Raw genomic sequence first — 17,885 nt, 5'->3', positions numbered from 1 at the left:
AAAGTCTTTGAGGTAATCCATGTTACTGTTTCTAGGAATATAGACATGATCTCTTAAAGACTTTCCTTACTTCTGGGTAAACTGTGAAATGTATTCTTCTGTTACACATTTGATGTGTTCCATCATGGTAAATATACAGTTCTGTCACAACGTCTTGCTTTAACCAGAGTAGGTGATATTTCTTCTTGCTTAATTTCACTTCATTTTTCTTTTTTTTTAGGTTTTATTTTTAATAACTGGAATCTGTGATGTCATAATTTTTTCACAGCTTGCTTAAAAACACCTTCTCATATCACTTCTATTAGCATAAAGAAAGTTTTCTTGAAAACTTGACTATACAATGGCTATACAAAGTAGAGCTAGCTGCATGGCATTTTCTGATCATTATAATAAGACTTGTTTTTCCTGCATGTAAGATGTAAAAGTCACATATACTTATGTATTAATAACCAGCTAGTTTAAATTTCACTACTACATAAATCTTAAGCCTTACAGAATTTATTTTTCAAGAAAAAATACCAGAAGAAAAAAATACAGATTGCTCATAAGACAAGCAAACATTCATGTGTCACATAGGCATTAGCAATAACTGAGTCAGGTTGTGTTGCATGTCATGCCAAAATGTCTATAATAAAACTTTTAATGAGAGTTTCATTAGCTGCCTAATCAAAACCAATCCATAAACACCCTCTTCTCTTCCTACTGAATTTCAGAAGCAAATTCAGGGAAGTATTACTTAGCGCTTTTTACAATTAATAACAAAAAGCAACAAGGAGTCAGTGCCTACTTTGCCAGACAAGCTTTATTATAATTAAAGATTTACTCATTTTGAATTATTTGTTCTTTTTCAGCCTTTGGAATAAGTTTTCATTTTATCCCCCTTTCCCATTTTATTTATGTACAGGTACATGAAATGCCCAATATGTCAAATATTTTAAATGACCAAGAACCCAGGTGGCAACACCAAGCAGCCACGTACCACGAGCTGAAAATACCAGCCTAAAAGCATCCGCTGCAAATGAAGTTCAAGACCCTACTTAATTCCATTATTCCTGTACTTAAAGAGCTGTTGTTATGAAACACAGGACCTCTCTATGCTATACGTGTGTAAAGAGAACAGAATAGACAATCATTTCTGATCTGACACTTTTGAAAATATAATTTTATGCATTTGCATGCAAATACTCACATGCTTTCTTATACAGTACGTTAAATTTTGTGCAACTAGTTACATATAAATGTGTTGTAGGTACATTTTGTAGAACTTGTTGATAGAAACCCATGGCTTCTAACAATCAGAAGGAGAACGTGAGGAATAAAGAGACATCAGAAACCTGGAATTTCACAAGGGCTCAGCTGTAAAGCGAGCTTGAAGAAAAAGATTTACCAATATGCTTTAGAGATAACTCCTGAGTTCTGTAACTGACAGGAGATATAACAAGTGCAATGAGCAACAATAGCCAGAAAAGAAAAGTACAAGCCCTCATGCTTACTGTTAAACATGCAGGCATTCAGATGAGCCTAACTGAAAAATATGTCCAGAAAACCACAGAGCAGGTGTTTCAGTTACACCTGTCCTTGAGGGAGGACGTAATCTGCCATAAGAACACGATCAGCAGTTACATATCACAGAATCACAGAATGGCCAGGGTTAGAAGGGACCTCAAGGATCATGAATCTCCAACCCCCCTGCCACATGCAGGGCCACCAACCTCCCCATTTAATGCTAGACCGGGCTGCCCAGGGCCCCATCCAATCCTCTGGAACCGACATGAAGTTATAGGTTTTAAACCAGATTCACAAAACCACCACTAAACCCACATTTTCTATAAAATTCCACTCTGTGCTCCAGAATAGAGAACATTCTGAAGACCTCCTTCCTATGAGCAAATAGAAATCTATCTAAGGTGCTTTTCCAGAAAAGCTGAGCCAGACATTGAGCTTATCCGATGCTTGTTATTTTTGGAGCACGGAGAGCCTTCCCTATTTCCAGGATCACAGCAGGGCTGAGTTCAGAAGGCACCTCGCAGCCCCCAGCCTCACCCCTGCCGTGGGCTGGCTGCCCCCCAGCCCAGGGCTCCTCATCCTGGAGCACCTCCAGGAAACACGACTACTGTCACGCCTTACAGCCCGGCTGCCCCGCCAGCTGCCACCTCTGAGCGCGGCAGGCGCTGCCCGTGGCGCCCCGCACAACCCCGCACTGGGGCGCCGCCTGCCTCACTGCGGCACCGCAAGGGACGAACTCCCTCCCGCCCTCCGTGACAGAACCCCAACTCCCGCAGCCGGGAGCCCGAAGGCAGCAGACGCCCTCAGTGCCCCTCAGCCACCGCCGCTACTTCACGCCACACGGCCCCCGACCGCGCACGGCCGCTCACCGGCTCCAGCGCGCAGTACTTCCGGCATTGCCAGCTGACGCGAAGCGTGACGCTGCCGTGCTTCTATCACGTGACCGAGGAGGGCGGGAAGGGAGCGGGCGTGCGGCGGAGGAGCGTCCATTGCGCACGCGCCCGTCCGTTGGCTCCGCCTGAGGCGGGAATGTCAGGCAGCGCAGCGCCGCTCCCTTGTGGCGGCGCGGTGTGGTGCAGGGCAGTGCGCGCGGCAATCGCAGCCCTAACCGGCTGATTCTGAAGGTTCTTTTCTGTGCCGTCCTGAGTGCGCTCGCTTTAACAACTGCATGAATAGGCGAGAAGACACGAAGTACACTCAGTTTACGGCTCGTGAAGTAAAAAACCGATCCTCTCCTCTGTGGTTATGACTGTTAGGTCAACCTGCACAAGGATGCTATGCTTTGAATATGGTGTTGATGTGCTAGTGAAGCGTTGAAGGATTCCAGATTTATCGAGCATATTTAGTCAGCTAAAGTCTGCAGGTGATCATATAAATGATAAATGATATAAAAGCATGGTGGCTGAATGCTGGAGATGTTCCCAATTTTATGTCAGCAAATGTCCTCAGCCCGGTTGTGCCAACTGTGACGCTTGGTGCTGCAGCTGCTGCCAATCCTAACACGATATAGGCATTGTCTCTGAAGCCTTTACCTACAGTGAGACCTGGCAAAAGAAGTAATCTGAGGATTCAATGAGTAGTCAACAAGCTGTCTTAAAACCCAGCTTTTGGGCATAGAAAGCCATGCTCAACAGGTGGAAAAAACAGCCACCAGCGGGTTATTGCAGTTTTCCAGGCAGGTTGAGACCTGTGCTGGTAATGTTTAACACCCCTATCACCAGGCTGGATGAGGGAACTCTGCTCAGGCCTCTGGATGACACCCAGTGAGGGCAGCAGCTGAAATGCTGCAGGACTGGGCACCAAGGAGCCTCAATACCCTGCTGTGGCTGAGAGGAGCCTCGCCAAGGCCAGCAAAGATGCATCAAATGGGAAATCTGTACCTGGAAGAGACTAACTGTGCACATCACTGTAGGCTGGGGACTCCCTGGATGGCAGCTTTGCAGGAGTTAAATAATACAGAGAATGAAACATATACTAGATGGCAGGATCCACTTACAAATTGCACCCCTCTTTTAATAAACCTGCATGCTACGTCGTACTTGATACAGAATCCCACAATTCATCTCATTTCCCTCTAGATGTCCTCACTGACACAAAGAAACATGGAAGGGTGAGTGTATTTTTCTGCTGCTTTTTCTAAGTGGTTGCTCTAACCACACCCTCAACAAAGAGGAACTTCAGTCCAAGAAATTCCAAGAAATTCATTATGTTCAACTTAAAACTGTGAGTCCTCTGACCTTGTTTATTAACTGAAAAATGTTGAAAATATTTGCAGGAAACCACGCCTGGAGGCTTGGCCCCACGTGGCAGTAGGTTTCTTCTCCTTACCCTGATTTGCTTTTCTCTGCTTCTCAGTAGAAGAAACTAATAAATCCTGTTACATACTTTGCTAATTGGAAGCTTAAGACAGGAAGTTTTCAATTTTCCTGTTTTGTTATTAACGATTCTATTTATCACATCAGAGAAGTCTACTATGACAACTTTCCCCATCTTTGTAATTGCCACATGTAGATGATGGACAAAATTGAAAGGACATTAAAAACAAATAAACAAAACAAAAACAAAACAAAAAAACCCAAAACAATAACAAACATCCAGGCAGCTTATTTATCTCTTTTGTACCTGAATAGTTTTTAATCATACCAGAAGTATGCTTTGATTTTTAATAGTGATCTTATTTCACTGGTTTTGTTATAGTTGCTGTTTCATTTATTAACACGTTTTAAAGTCAGAAAAGGCAATTGTCACGATCAACGCTTTTTGATAATCTTAAGCCCCTGGGTTATTGTGTTCCAGTGCTATACATTAGTAACTGTGGCTGAATCATTATACTGTTTTTTTTTAATTTCCCTAGTCCCTGAATTACCATCTATTTTATACAGAATTGCTGTCACACATTATAATAGAAAAAAAAAAAAAAAAAAAAAGAGCAGAATGGCTATTGATCTTAAGAATAGTTTGTGAGTGGCTTTGAGTAAGAGCGTTATGTTCCAAAATTTGCTGCTCTGTAGTCTAAAAGGTTTGTTTTATTACTTGCACAGACACTGTCCCTGCAGTGCAGAAGTTGCCAGAATTACTAAATGAATGTTACTACTTTTATATATATATACACACTATCTGTATATTTTGGCATATTTTTTTTTTCTGATTGCAGTCGTTCCTGAATACTACTTAAGACTGAATTTAATCGATCTCTGAACCTTGTTTGATACATTAGACTATGTTAATTAATTTAGTGCATTTTTCCAAATGTAAAGCTAACCATATAGAAAACTGCGGATACTTCATTTAATGTTAAGTACTATAAAAAAGAAAAAACCTTCTATTGATGATCAGGCATTTAATTAACAGATATAAAACGGAAAGGATAATAATACTTTGCATTTATTTAGTGTACTGCATCCAAAAGTTATGATGCAAATGTCTTTAGTGTTTAATTGTTCTTCTAAGTTTTGTCATGCTCACTTGCAAAATAGGCATGTGTGACACAGAAAGACTCTCAGTAGCTCGAAATCAGTAAGAATATAGAATTGAGAATTGCTCCTGCAACTGTTTTTCTCTTCTGATGTAAAAAGATATTACACAGAACATCCGTTTAACTTTTCCCACCAAACATGTGACAGCACTCTGCTAAAACAGCTCCGGTTCTGTCAGACCTTTGCTGTTAAGCTAACTATCAGCTATTTCAGAAGCAAGAAAACATTCTAAAAGTGGTAAATACATCAGCACAGCAAAATGACAATGAGTATTGGCGCTCAGTTGAGTTAGAGAGCTCTCACAGTTTCTTGTAGCATCAGAATAGTTCTATTTTATTGTGTTCAACATACATCTCATATACCATTCACTTACAAACAAGAAATTCCTGTTCCTCTATCAGTTCCTCTAATCAGTTAATTGGCCCTAACTTCTCCCAGACAACAATGATAAAGGATGAAAGGTTTCTTAAGTGTGACAAGACTAACAAGGTGTAGAAAAGAACCTCCTGTTCACCCTTACAGGCAAACAGACACTGTTTGCTCTCTGTCACACACTCCCAAGGTTTCACAGTGATAAGGTCTGTCAAAGAGTCTGATAAGTTCTTTGATGATTCGCTTACAATTACATCTTCCCCCACAAATGAGAATATATTCTTTTTACACTGAACTTTCAGGATGCTTCACCAGTCACCCTTCCTAAAATGCATGGAAAATTCACCATTAAATGCAATTCACTACTATATACGAATATGACATCTGCTGCCGAAGAATCACAGAATAACAGAATTGTAAGGGCTGGAAAGGACCTCTAGAGATCATCGAGTCCAGCCCCCCTGCAAAGCAGGCCCCCTGCAGCAGGCGAAGCTATTTGGTTCTGGTCTTCTTAAAACTGACTGCATAATGGCAGTCCCATAGCAATTCTGCCCCAGAGGTCAGATTTAATGTTTGCTCAAAATGTTTCTTTCACTTAGTTCCATCACAGTATAGAAATGAATGTTACACTTGTGTACCACAAATTTACAGTCTTAACATATTTGGATCATACAGGACCAGAGATCTCCTTGGCCTCAATTCTCCATCTTCCTTCCCAATCTGCAGACTTTGGTTTATGCTGATGTAACTGTTCTGTTAAATCATCAGCTCATGTAATGTAGGTGACTGCATTCTTTTGCTAAGGAACTATGTTTTCTTCCTTTGACTGGAAAGTAAGGTTTACCTCACTGTGCTGTTTATACTTAGAAACAGTGAAATGGATGGCTTAACAAGGGAATAACTTGACCTGCCAGGGTGAAACCTGCAAACTTCTGTGTCAAAGCTGCCTTCCAGCTTTTTCAAAGGAAGCCCTTTTCGTATGTTGTTGAATGGATGAGACCCTGAGGATACTGTAAAAGCACAGCTTTGAGTTGTAGGCTGTATTTAAGAGGGTTCTTGAGACCCCTTCCAACCATAAGTATTCTATCATTCTGCTTCTTCTAAAATATTTAGCAGCATTTACAGCATAACTTATAAAAGTAAAGGACAGGAAAGGTAAAAACACTTCATGTACTTTATTTCCTATTTTGCACTTGAGTTACTGCTTAGGACTTTGTCTCACTGTAGCGAGAAGAGTTTGCCTGTCAGAAAGATATGCATTAGCATTGCTGCTGCATGCTTAGGCTATTTGCCAAGTCATAGGAGGAATAAAATACATATAGGCCATAATCAGGTATATTCTCAAAGAATATATGTTGTCAGAGACAACAGCCTACCCTTCTTGATACTATCTTGAGTTCGGAATGTCTTAGCAAAATGTGTAGGACATAACAATACTACTTTTTTCAGTGAAGTTAAAGTGTACTGGTATAAATGAAGCAAGCATATTAACTAGATACTGTAGGTTAAAATATGACTTCCAAAAAAGTGTATGACTTGGAGAAAGCTATAAATAAACAGGGTAGATTTTTTCAAACAGTAGAAGCTTCTTTTTTAACTATGCAAAGTACCTCTTACTGCAGAAGATCTCTCTTCACAAGCAGTGTGTTCCCTGTTTAAAGTAGTAAGTTAAAAGAGAAAAAAACCTTTGGTCACAGAAACAATATTTTCTTTCTGCCTTCTTCATAGCTGAATAACTTATAATCCCTGATGATCTCTTTTCGTACACTCGGTTTTGTTCTATATGATGAAAGAGAGAATCTCAAATCGTAAAATATTTACAACAGTGTAACAGTTCTGAGACTGGCTACTGAGCTTTTCAGATTCCTGATAAGAATTCGTTCTTCAAACGTGTTGAAGCTGTTATATGAACATATCCCACTTTTACTAACACTTGTTTATAAATTAGTTTTCCAAAGCCTTCTAATTTATCCACAGTATTTGCCTTTGAAACTAGAACATTTCATTTGATTGATTTTATGGGTTGCTTTTTAGCCCAGAAAAAAAGCCAGTGTGATATTACTGAATGTGAAGGATCTTTTTGAATGTCTTCTTGAAATTCTCATTACAAAGAGGATACAGGAATGGATTTAAGGTGGAATTCACATAGCCGAGCCATGTAGTGAACATATGTAGATTGTGAAAGTATTTATGGCGTTGGAAAACCACGTATAACACAAAATAGGGAATCCAGCACAGCATAAAGGCTGCCATTATGACCCCTAACTGCTTAGCTGCTTTCCACTCCCTGCTCACTTGCTGTCTTCGAAGATGACTTCTGGAATGAGTATGTAGGGTTTGCCAGGTTCTCCTCAGGTAAGTCAGTCCTCTGAAATCCCTATTCTCTGTATTTTCCTGAGGAATGCAGGCTCGATCAGGACTAGGATTGGATTGCTCTCCAGAAGGTACGTTCTCTGTGAAAGTATCACTGTCTGATGCAGAACTTAAGTCACTGTCCTGTGGGTGAGGTTCCTCTTCATTTTTATTGTCCTTTTTTACACACATACTCTTTCCTGCTTTATCCAGATCTGGCTCAGACTGGACAGTGGTGAGAGGCAAACAACTAGATTTAAAGGCTTTCCTGTTACTGCTGCTAACAAAAGCCTTTGAAGACTCATCATCATTACTGAAAAGAGGTTTTGCTGCCGTACTTCTGCACTCAGAGGACATTTGCTTGTCTTTATGAGCTATGTTTTCATGTAAGCTTTCCTTTTGGAGGCAAATATTTTGCTTGTCCTTTGCCTTAGCATGAATTACATTTCTGTTTTCAGAGAAAGAGCAGTATGATCCATTGACGACTTCTCGCTGTTGGCAGTGTTTTCGAACAGCTCTGAATATTTTACAGTAGAGACATAACATTATGATAGAGGGCAGATAGAAATTGATAATGGCTGTCAACACTTTGAACCAAATGACACAAGAGAATTCTGTTTCGCAGTTTTCCTCTCCTTCCCCTTTCTTATCATTAGCAGAATCATGCCACCATAGGATTGGGATGACCCATAAGGAAGAAAGCAACCAAGCTCCCAAAATCACCAGTGATGCTCTCATTTTTGTTCTATACTGGAGATATTTCAGTGGGTGTTGAATTGAACGGTAACGGTCTAAGCATAATATGAAGAGACTGAAAATTGATGCAGTACTGGCCACATAATCCATTGACAGCCAGAACAAACATGCTGTTACGCCCAGAGTCCACGCATGGTTTAGGAGATAAACAATATTAAGGGGCATAACAGCTGCACCAACGATAAGATCTGCAATAGAGAGGCTAACAATGTATAAATTGCCAACTGTTTGCAGCTTCTTCTCAGTTTTCACAGCATATAATACTAATATATTCATGACAACAGTGATCAATGAAATGCTAGCCAGGAAAAAACCTAGAAGAGCTGAGTAAGTGTAATTTGAGTTCTCTGTTGTGTTTTTTGACATCTTTTTTACAAGAGCAGAGAATGAAAATCAGAGAAGATATCCCAGACTTGGAAACTCAATCTTCATTTACACTCCTGGATGAAAATGTGTTGGGTTGCTTTGTAATTTTTAATGCTGGAACTCTGGAAAAGAAAAGAAATACGCTCAATCTCTGTTGTCCCTTTTAGGTCTTTCCTACACAACATATTTCTACAATATTTTACATAATGAGTAATTTAAAATGTAAAATGTCCTATGAAAATTACTGAAGTTTAATGTGCATCTAAAATGCTTTATTGTGTGGAGAAATTCTTATGTGAACAGAAAATAGTGGCAATAGTTGGATTCAATTGTATAAACATAAAACCAATGTATTTCCTAACTAATTTCCATAGATGAGCAAATAATTTTATACTAATCAATACTTTTAATATGAAGAGACCATACCAGAATAGAAGCTAGAAAACAAAACCAAATTCAGACCTGTGAAGTTTGGTTTGGCTTATATAGAATGGCTTGAAATGCTCTGCCAAAATTCTATAACTGCTCAAAAGTTAATGAGTAATAGTGAAGGAGCAAAGTATTTTATTCTATAAAGAATGGTTACAATTTCTGGCATGCAAGCCTTATTCTGTACATGCTCGTGCCTATAAACAGTTTATCAGCGCTTTCACATATGTGTAAGTCCCTTAAATTTTTTCCCTGGTGTACTGTATGTACCTGGTGTATGGGACATACTTAATAGCAAGTCATATTTTTTCTTTCTCTTAAAAATTCAGAGTGTTGAAAGCCTACAAGAATTGAAGTTTTTACAGAGGCTTACCCAGTATCTAATTCATTACCTTGTTCTGGGCTCTTAACTTCGTTTTGGATTTTTGATTTAACTTAGGATTGACTTTTGAAAGCATTATTTCTCCATGCATAATTAAGGACAGAGCATATATGTCTTTGCTATCTCTGGAGTTGGTATATTCCAAAACACATTCTGCTTATCTGAATTCTCATTTTGTTCAGTACTGATGCATATAAAACCATATATTGTAATGCCTAGAGATATATTTTAATAGTTGAAAACAGGGGAAGAGTATAGGAGTGTATTTTCCTGTGCATTTCCTGTGATGTATTGTCTTAATGCCACAGCCGCTATATTCTCCTTTTTCACCCTAGCTTCCCTGAGCTTCAGCAATCTTTCCTGATCCTCCTTACTTGCTTTTTTTGGAGAAGGGAAAATAAGTAATACTGGCCTGTACAGTTAATGAGAGCTACAGGAATAGTATCAGGAACTAATTACTAAACATCTCCTGGCATTCAATTACTGACAAAAACTTGGCTAGGGAAACATTACTTATTCAAAAAGAAAAAATGCCTGGATGTGGTTCGTAGTCTGGAGACCCTTAATTTGCAGGAAAACAGTTGCAGGCTCATTACTTACCAGGAGAACCAGTGAATACAGTGGCTTCTGTGCTGTTGACATAGGAACATTCTGAAAACAATTTAGAACAAGAAAAAAACAAAGAAATCATCCCTGGAGATGCTTAGCTGAACAAAAGGAGGTGGGGAAACTCAAGCACACCAGTATTGTTTTTCAGAGAATGATTCTTGAATTGACAAATGAAATGGTGAATTTGTGCATAGCATATAAAATTGAAAGCAATCAAGTTATTTTTAACATTATAATCAAACATCTAAAATGATTCATGTCCTTTGATGCAGTAAGTTAAGCACATGAGCAAACACCCAATCAGCAGCCTAAAAATCTCATCTAACCTGGTATCAATCAATACCTTGCTGTATGCAGCTAGGTTACCACTGGAGTCTATTCAACAGAAGTCCATTGGTAGTTTGGACGTTCTTATTTTATACCACCTCCAGCTCCATAATGCTGCTGTCTTCTGATGACTAACAATTCAGTTTTATATTCTAAAACTGAACTTTCCTAAATATAAGTAGTTGATGTATACATGCGTTCAGTAGACTAATCAACTACTTATTTTCTAGATACTACTATACTACAAAACATATTTCTTCAGGGAAAAAAAGAAGAAGAATGTATTATTTTTAAAGTCTATGTTGATAAGTTGAAATTATCAGAAGATGATAGATTTTTCCAGTTTTAGCTGGCATTCTTGATCAATCCTCTTTATCAGTGGGCCTATATTTCACTGCAAACTTTGAAACCAGAAGAGCTAACTGAATTAAGTTAACTGAATTGGGTTTGGATAAAGGAAGCTCTACTGTCTGATACACAACGTTAGCCGCTTGTGAAGACTCTATGAATAGACATCTATGAATAATTTCTTGAGTTCTGAGGAAATGCCAGAAAGGAGGAGAAAACTGATTTATGAGGAAGTCGCTAAACTCCAACAAGATATTTACTGGAACTAGATCCTTTGAGGCATTCTCTCTTTTCTCTAGCTCTTACTATACATAGCAAAGGACTAATGTTGCTCTTTTTCAAGAAAAGTCTTAGAATTCCTCTCTAATCAGAGCTAGGGTGTAGTTGGGATAAGTGCAGACAAGAGTCAAGTTTGTGATCATACCAATATTGCAATTCATAATAGGAAATGTCTTTATAGTACATGTAATTCATTTTATTTTATTTAAAGAAGGGCTCGGAATAGTGACTTTAACAGTTTTTATAAAAGAGACTGAATCCTTTAGGGCATCAGATGAAAAATGTGAATTTTCCTCCTACCGCCTCCTCTGCACCATCCGCCCCTCCCTCCCCCTCCCAAAATATTTAGTGATTCACCAAAATGATTTTAAATTGCAACTCAAGTGAACTTTTAGTGCTTTTAAGCTAAAACCTATTACTGAAAGGCTAAGTTTCAGCTTGCTTGGGTACCTTTATATACCAATTCGGGGAGGGGGGAAAGAATAGGGAAGGGAGGGTAGAGAAGTCTCCAATTCAGAATAGATATTGAGCTGTTAATCTTTTTAAACATCTTCTAACCTTACTATAGTAATATATGAAGGAATTCATTGTTTTAGCAATAACCCATTTAACATTCAAAGTCATCCCTTTTCCTTGTTTGGGGGATGGGGGGCAGTGATGCATATAGTGCACTGAGTTCAGCTACCTCCCACTCTTCTTTGGACATAATTTGCTTACTAGATCTTATACAGATAGTTAAAATGAACTGGTGGAGCCCAAGGCCTCTTAATGCTAGGGAAACTGGTGTCTTGCAAATAAACGTAATAAATGAGGAGCAGCTCATCTGAGAAGCCCAATTCCTCTCCATCATTCCCGCTCAGTGTCTGCACAGGAAGGGCTGGGGAGACAAAATGGGCAGCTGCTTACAGTACAGGTTTGCAGTAAGTTATGGCCCCAATGCTCCCCCACTTCCATTGTCCCCCCCGGACACGGACACTCTGGATGCAAAATAACGTATCTAGAATTTTTCCCTGAAAAAGTTTGATTGCTGCCAGAAAGTTGTGGGATGTAACACTGAGGAACAAACTGCTCTTCATCCGGCTGGCAGCTGATGGCAAACGAAGAGCCGGCTGATCTGCCGGTATTGCTGCCTGCTTTTCTGCTCGAAAAAGATAAAAATCGGTTTGTGTGCGCTATAGCGGCGTACAGCCTGGATACTGCTCGTACGGGAACCCAGGCGCTGCCCGGGGACTCCGGGCTGTCCAGGCTGCAGTGCTGAGGGAGGAACGCCACCAGCTGCCGGCTGGGATGATGGGATAAGGAGTAGCCACTTCAGCGAAGTGCCTCGAGAAGGGTAGTTAAAGATCCAGAGTGGCGGCACGTGTTTTGGTGGCTTTCTTTGGCTGAGGAGACGCGACCTGCCCGCTGCTCCTCCTAGCGCTACTGCAATCCCTTCCCCTCGGCCCCGAGCGCAGGGTGCCGCCGCTCCCTTCTCCCCCGCCCGCTGCCGTGCCCTGGTTCACTCACCGCAAGGCCAGACGGGGAGGGGGCTCCCCTTTTTCCTCCTTTCCTTGCCGCGCTCCTTGGGTGGGATGCTCTGTCCCGCCCCGGGGGTGCGGAGCTGACAGAGTCCTTCCTACTGCGGAGCAAGGCTCGCCCTTCCTCAGGACCGGTGCAGCCCAAGGAGAGCTTGGCTCTGCCCGCCCCCGCTCGGAAGGGTAGCGATCCGGCGCTGCAGCTCTGCTCGGTATGGCATTTCCCTCCTCGACCGAGTGCCGGCCGAGGGCGCTGGTACCCCGAGAAATAGCCCGGCGTAGGGTCCGCCCAGCCGGGAGCGGGCGGTAAGGCGTCGTTGCCAGGAATTCGCACCGTACCGAGAACAAATTGATTCTAGTTCGCCGTGTCTTTCTGGACGATGAAAGCACGAGGAAAGCCTTGCCCAAGGCGGGCAGCGGGACGTCGGTGCGATCGATGTATCCCACCCCGAGAAGGGCAGACGAAACCCTGGCCACTTGTATTGTGCTCTCGAGAAGACGTTAGTACCAGACGTATCCTGAAGACCCTTGCTGGTAGGTTTGAATCCCAGAGTATAAGCGGAGATTGAGAGGCGTTTTGTCTACGGTGGTCTACAGTGGGAAGGAAGGCTGCTCTTAGAGATGAAGAGATTCATTTGTCTGAAGTAATGCCAGCACTCTGGAGAAACAGAAATCAAATCCATGTTTGCAGTCACTCTCGTGCTTGCTTTAGCCACAGTGTCATCGCTCTCCCTTGAGAACCAGTGCATGTTAAGTAGCTCACAATGGGACAGTCTGCTTTGAGAGCAACAGTTTAAGACCTGAAAAATCTATATTTAGAACACATTATTGCATATCTTAGCTGGCCTGACTTTTCTGTGACTTTCATGTGTCCACTATATCTGTTTTGTATAAATAATACACATCATCTTTCTTTTTTCCTTCCCTCTCTCTCAACCCGCGGAAGGTAAATTATCCACTTCCACTCTTCTTTAAAAGTGTGCTATTTTTCCTCACTTTTTTATTTTCCTGTTTATGATTGTATTGCACAAAAAAACTGTATAGATCCAGAAGGAACATTTTATTGTATCTTGAGTAAGTCATAAAGAATTCATGCAATGATGTTTTTGCAAACAGCATTGTTAGGCACTTAGTAACTGTTTTGTCTGTAGAACTGGTGAAGAGTGCTGTTAATTTTGCAGTCCCCACCACCAGTAAAACAGCAGGAAATACCCACATTCCTGCAAAAAGTCTAGAAGGATAATATCACTAGCAAAAAAAGCACAACTCAGTGAGAGGCAAAGTGTAAGCAATCTCTTGATGCTCCTAAAGGAATCTTTTTTCTATCCCATTATGATAAAAACAATTTCCTAACAGATGTATGCTTGTGCCTTTTAAAAATTTTCCTCTCATGTAGAAATTTAGTCCTTCAGGTGGTCAGAGCAATCCTATGCAAGAACTGTCTCCTTGTTAGTGTCAGACAGCACCTGAAAATGCTGAGAGGCTATCCATTGGAAAACAGTTTTGCAGGAGACCAAGGCCCTTTCATACTCACACTTGTTATGCACTTAAAGATCAGTTTCTGGGCTACCAACTTATGTGCTACTCGTAACCTACTTAATAACACTTAATTTTGTGTCAGCAGCAATTCACATTCAGTCCCCTATTGTTCTGACCATTTTGTTATATGCAGATAGGTTTGATGCTGTTCCCTTTGGAAAAACACTCAAAGTCAGAAATGTTTATAATTCCTTTTAACACCCAGTTGCAGTTCTTCTCTGTGATGATTCTACTTTTGACCTCTGCTATACGTTTTTTTCCCCTGCATAGATAGCTGGGGGGAGTACCACAGCAGCATTACTATATCATGTTTCTGTCTTCCAGCTAATAAATATATTTTGTTCTGAACAGTTCTTAAATAGCTTCCCATAGGATTCCTGTGCCTTTTTTGATGTTGAAAGTAGAATCTGGCATTTTTTTAGAAAGGACCTGAATATAAATTATCCCTTGTTATATGTAGTGTTGCAGATGAAAAATGAGGCTAGGATGCTGCTTAGCAAGATGACATGATTGAGGGCGCTAGAATTCTCAAGAGAAGGACCTTGGTGGATGTGCTGCAGTTCCATCATGCTGCATATCTCTGTACTTCTTTTGAAACTGTAACTCTTCTCTTGCTAGGAAAAGTTATAAGTAATATATGTTTACCAATACGTTGGCAGGAGTGAAAGGATATTTAAAAGAAGAATTTCATAAAATACACGTAAAACTCTACAATTTCCAAAGCTTGGCAGGCTTTTCAAGCCTCCTGTTATTACACACTTCTCAGAGTACTTTTGTCAAAGACTTGTTAGAGACAGCCTTTCAAATAAATAGATAGAATTTCAAATAAACCAAATAGGTTATGTTTAAGATTATATGTTGTGATATGGAGCATTAGTGATTTGACTGAGCAACAGGCTACTAATTGCACAAGTATTTCTTTATATTTGTTCTTAATTATACTTAAAGCTGTCTGCTAAGTAGCCACAACTGTTTTTGCTTTTTTTTTTTAATTCTGCAAATTATTAGATTTCATGTAACTTACAACATTTTCAGGTTTATCTTAGACAACAGCCAATTCCAGTGAATATACTAATAAACTAATCCAGTCTATCACCACCTTGAGTGAAGAATTTCTTCCTAATAGCTAAGCTAAACCTCCACTCTTTCCATTGAAATCCATTCCCCTTGCCTTATCACTGTTTATCTATGTAAAGAGTTAGTTCTCCTGTTTGTAAGCTCCTTTCAAATATTGGAAGATTTGCAATGAGGTCTCCCTGGAGCCTTCTCTTCTCCAAGTAAGCAATCCCAGTTCATAGAATCATAGAAACATAGAATCACAGAATGACCTGGGTTGAAAAGGACCACAGTGATCATCTATTTTCAACCTTCCTGCTGTGTGCACGATTGCCAACCACCAGACCATGCTGCCCAGAGCCACATCCAGCCTGGCTTTGAATGCCTCCAGGGATGGGGCATCCACAACCTCCTTAGGCAACCTGTTCCCTTAACTTTTCTTCATAGGAGAAGTACTGCATCTTTTTGTGGCCCTTTTCTGGACTTGCTCCAACAGCTCTGTATCATTCTTGTGCTGGGGGCCCCAGGCCTGGATGCATACTCGAGATGGCTCCTCACAAGGGCAGAGTAGAGGGGGAAAAATCATCTCCCTCTCCCTGCTAGCCACCCCTCTTTTAATGCAGCTCTGGATACCACTGACCTACTGGGCTGCAGGAGCACACTGCTGGCTCATGTCCAGCTTTTCATCTGCTGTGACCCCCAAATCCTTCTCAGCAGGGCTGCTCTCAGGTTCATCTCTCAGTCTGTACTCATATCTAGGATTGCCCCGATCCAAATGCAACATCTTGGACATGACCCTTTTGAACCTCACTAGGTTCTCATGCGCCCACTTTTCAAGCCTGTCCTGTCCTCTGGATGGCATCCCTTCCTTCTGTTGTACTGACTGTACTATTCAGCTTAGTGTCATCAGCAAATCTGCTGAGGGTAAACTCAATCCCACAGTCAAAGTCATTGATAAAGATGTTGACCAGCAATGATCCCAAGATGGACCCCCGGGGGACACTCATCTGGTGGTAGAGCCATTCACAACAACCCTCTTGCTACAGCCATCCAGCCAATTCTTTATCCACTGAGCAGTCCACCCTTCAAATCCATCTCTCTCCAATTTAGAGATAAAGATATGGCGTGGGATCATGACAAAGGCCTTGCATGAGTCCAGGTAGAAAACACTGAAGTTTCACTCTGACCAGGTAGAAAACACTGTCATGATGCATTTAATTAAGTCAAGTAATTAGAAACAGCTAGCTGTTACCAAGAGAAAGGACTTGTGCATTTATAATCAGTCTAAAAGTTTCATTTTGTAACCACTGCAATTACAGTTTTGAAATATTATGGGTAATGGATGAGCAAAAGCAGACAAAGTGAAAATAACACAGGTAACAACAAACTGAAGAAGAGATATTAGACTAAAGCCATTTCCACATGAGAGAACATGATGGGGGACTTACACATAGTAAGCTAATAATGTTTGCAGGTATTACAGAAGTTTTTCAGTGGATATTGGAAGCTGTAACATAATCTCTATATCTTGTTTGTGGCATCAGACAGTATGTTCTTCCTGTGAACTTGTGAAAAAAATTGCTTTGAACATTGGTCTTTTTGTTTGTAGTGGGCTTGGGAACAAAAGATGAGCTTGACAGAGAAGTTCTTCTACCTTGACTTTGATTCAGAGCAGGTATTTTTATTAGTCATCAACTAAATTAAAGTTAGCTCTGATGTGGTCCCTTTGCAAAGTTTCTACTTTCTGAACTGCATTGGCTCTGACATCATATACTCCCATCTGCAATTAAGGGCCTAAACGTGACTTGTAAGGGTGAAAATATTTCTGCTTCATTTGTCTCAACAATTTGCTTCTCTTGTCATTTGAAAGGCAGAATTCAGTTACATGCATTATAACCTGAAATAATGAGCAATAGTCAGAGACAAAAATTTTGGAAGTAATAGTTAAAATACGTTGCTCATTCATTGTACGTGTGTGGATGTACTTAAGGTGTAGACATATGAAGCCTAATTTTGGCTCCAAAGGAATCAATTGATTGAAACTTTGGCCATTCCTCACCAGGCACAATAAAAACGAAACACTGTGCTTGTGAAGTGAAAATTACCATTCTAGGTCTGAACAATTCAGCCTCTATTCCCTAGTTTTAAATGCAGCATCTGCTGCATAGCAATAGCAGAGGTGTAAATGTATCTTGAAAAATTCTAGACACTTGAGCTGTTTTTGTTTAGTTTCTTATATTTGCTAGGCATATTTGATGCAAGAGAAATCTGAGTTTCAGAAACATCTTCTGGCCTACATTGGAGCTACAGATGTTTCTCCATGAAAATTCTTGGTTCTACCTATATCTGTTTTCCATCATTTGCTCTTGGCGGAGGGAAAATGAAATAGGCATGGGAAGTCCTACCTGTCCATTTGGGCGATCAGCTTGTTTCATCTATATGCTAAGCACTTCTTTATCAGAAAGATAGTTTCAAGTACCTAAAAAAGAATGCTAATAGTGCTAATGCTAATAGTGATGTGTACAGTCTTCAAGATTTGTAGTGAAGACATTTCCCTGGAAATCTCAAAATGGT

The 17,885-nt window shown here is 40.5% G+C and overlaps 2 protein-coding genes and 1 long non-coding RNA gene across 11 annotated transcripts in view; 1 reads left to right on the top strand and 2 right to left on the bottom strand.

Moving 5' to 3' along the window:
- Positions 1-2,453, bottom strand: part of ATG7 (autophagy related 7) — a 113,898-nt gene extending 111,445 nt beyond the window's left edge. For 6 of the 8 annotated variants that reach the window (XR_016470065.1, XR_004169060.2, XR_016470066.1 and 3 more), the window contains exon 1: positions 2,376-2,453. The gene's annotated coding sequence lies outside the window, so the exon portion shown is untranslated. The remainder of the gene's footprint in view (positions 1-2,375) is intronic. The other 2 variants (XM_090148061.1, XM_090148062.1) reach the window with 1 other exon arrangement.
- A 120-nt stretch (positions 2,454-2,573) lies between these two features.
- The window catches only part of LOC149916409 (uncharacterized), a 106,758-nt gene continuing 91,446 nt past the window's right edge, over positions 2,574-17,885 (top strand). The window contains exon 1 of the long non-coding RNA XR_016470074.1: positions 2,574-3,616. This is a non-coding gene — a long non-coding RNA (uncharacterized LOC149916409). The remainder of the gene's footprint in view (positions 3,617-17,885) is intronic.
- Positions 4,669-14,020, bottom strand: HRH1 (histamine receptor H1). 2 transcript variants are annotated; one of them, XM_090148070.1, is made up of 3 exons: positions 12,709-14,020; positions 10,240-10,290; positions 4,669-8,950 (listed from the first exon to the last, which is right to left on the bottom strand). In XM_090148070.1, exon 3 carries the CDS (start codon positions 8,826-8,828, stop codon positions 7,413-7,415), a length of 1,416 nt encoding a protein of 471 aa, XP_090004196.1. In that variant the 5' UTR covers positions 8,829-8,950; positions 10,240-10,290; positions 12,709-14,020; the 3' UTR covers positions 4,669-7,412. The 2 variants fall into 2 exon arrangements, with proteins under 2 accessions (XP_090004196.1, XP_031465012.2); XM_031609152.2 differs by lacking the exon at positions 10,240-10,290.

This window comes from Phasianus colchicus, chromosome 11 (assembly GCF_987193195.1).
Source record: "Phasianus colchicus chromosome 11, bPhaCol1.hap1.1, whole genome shotgun sequence".
Lineage (NCBI taxonomy): Eukaryota > Metazoa > Chordata > Aves > Galliformes > Phasianidae > Phasianus > Phasianus colchicus.
Note: the sequence above shows the minus strand (reverse complement) of the source record. Positions and strands in the feature narration are given on the sequence as shown.

Excerpts from the sequence above, each read along its gene's own strand:
- HRH1 (XM_090148070.1), bottom strand. The coding sequence starts at position 8,828 with ATGTCAAAAAACACAACAGAGAACTCAAATTACACTTACTCAGCTCTT.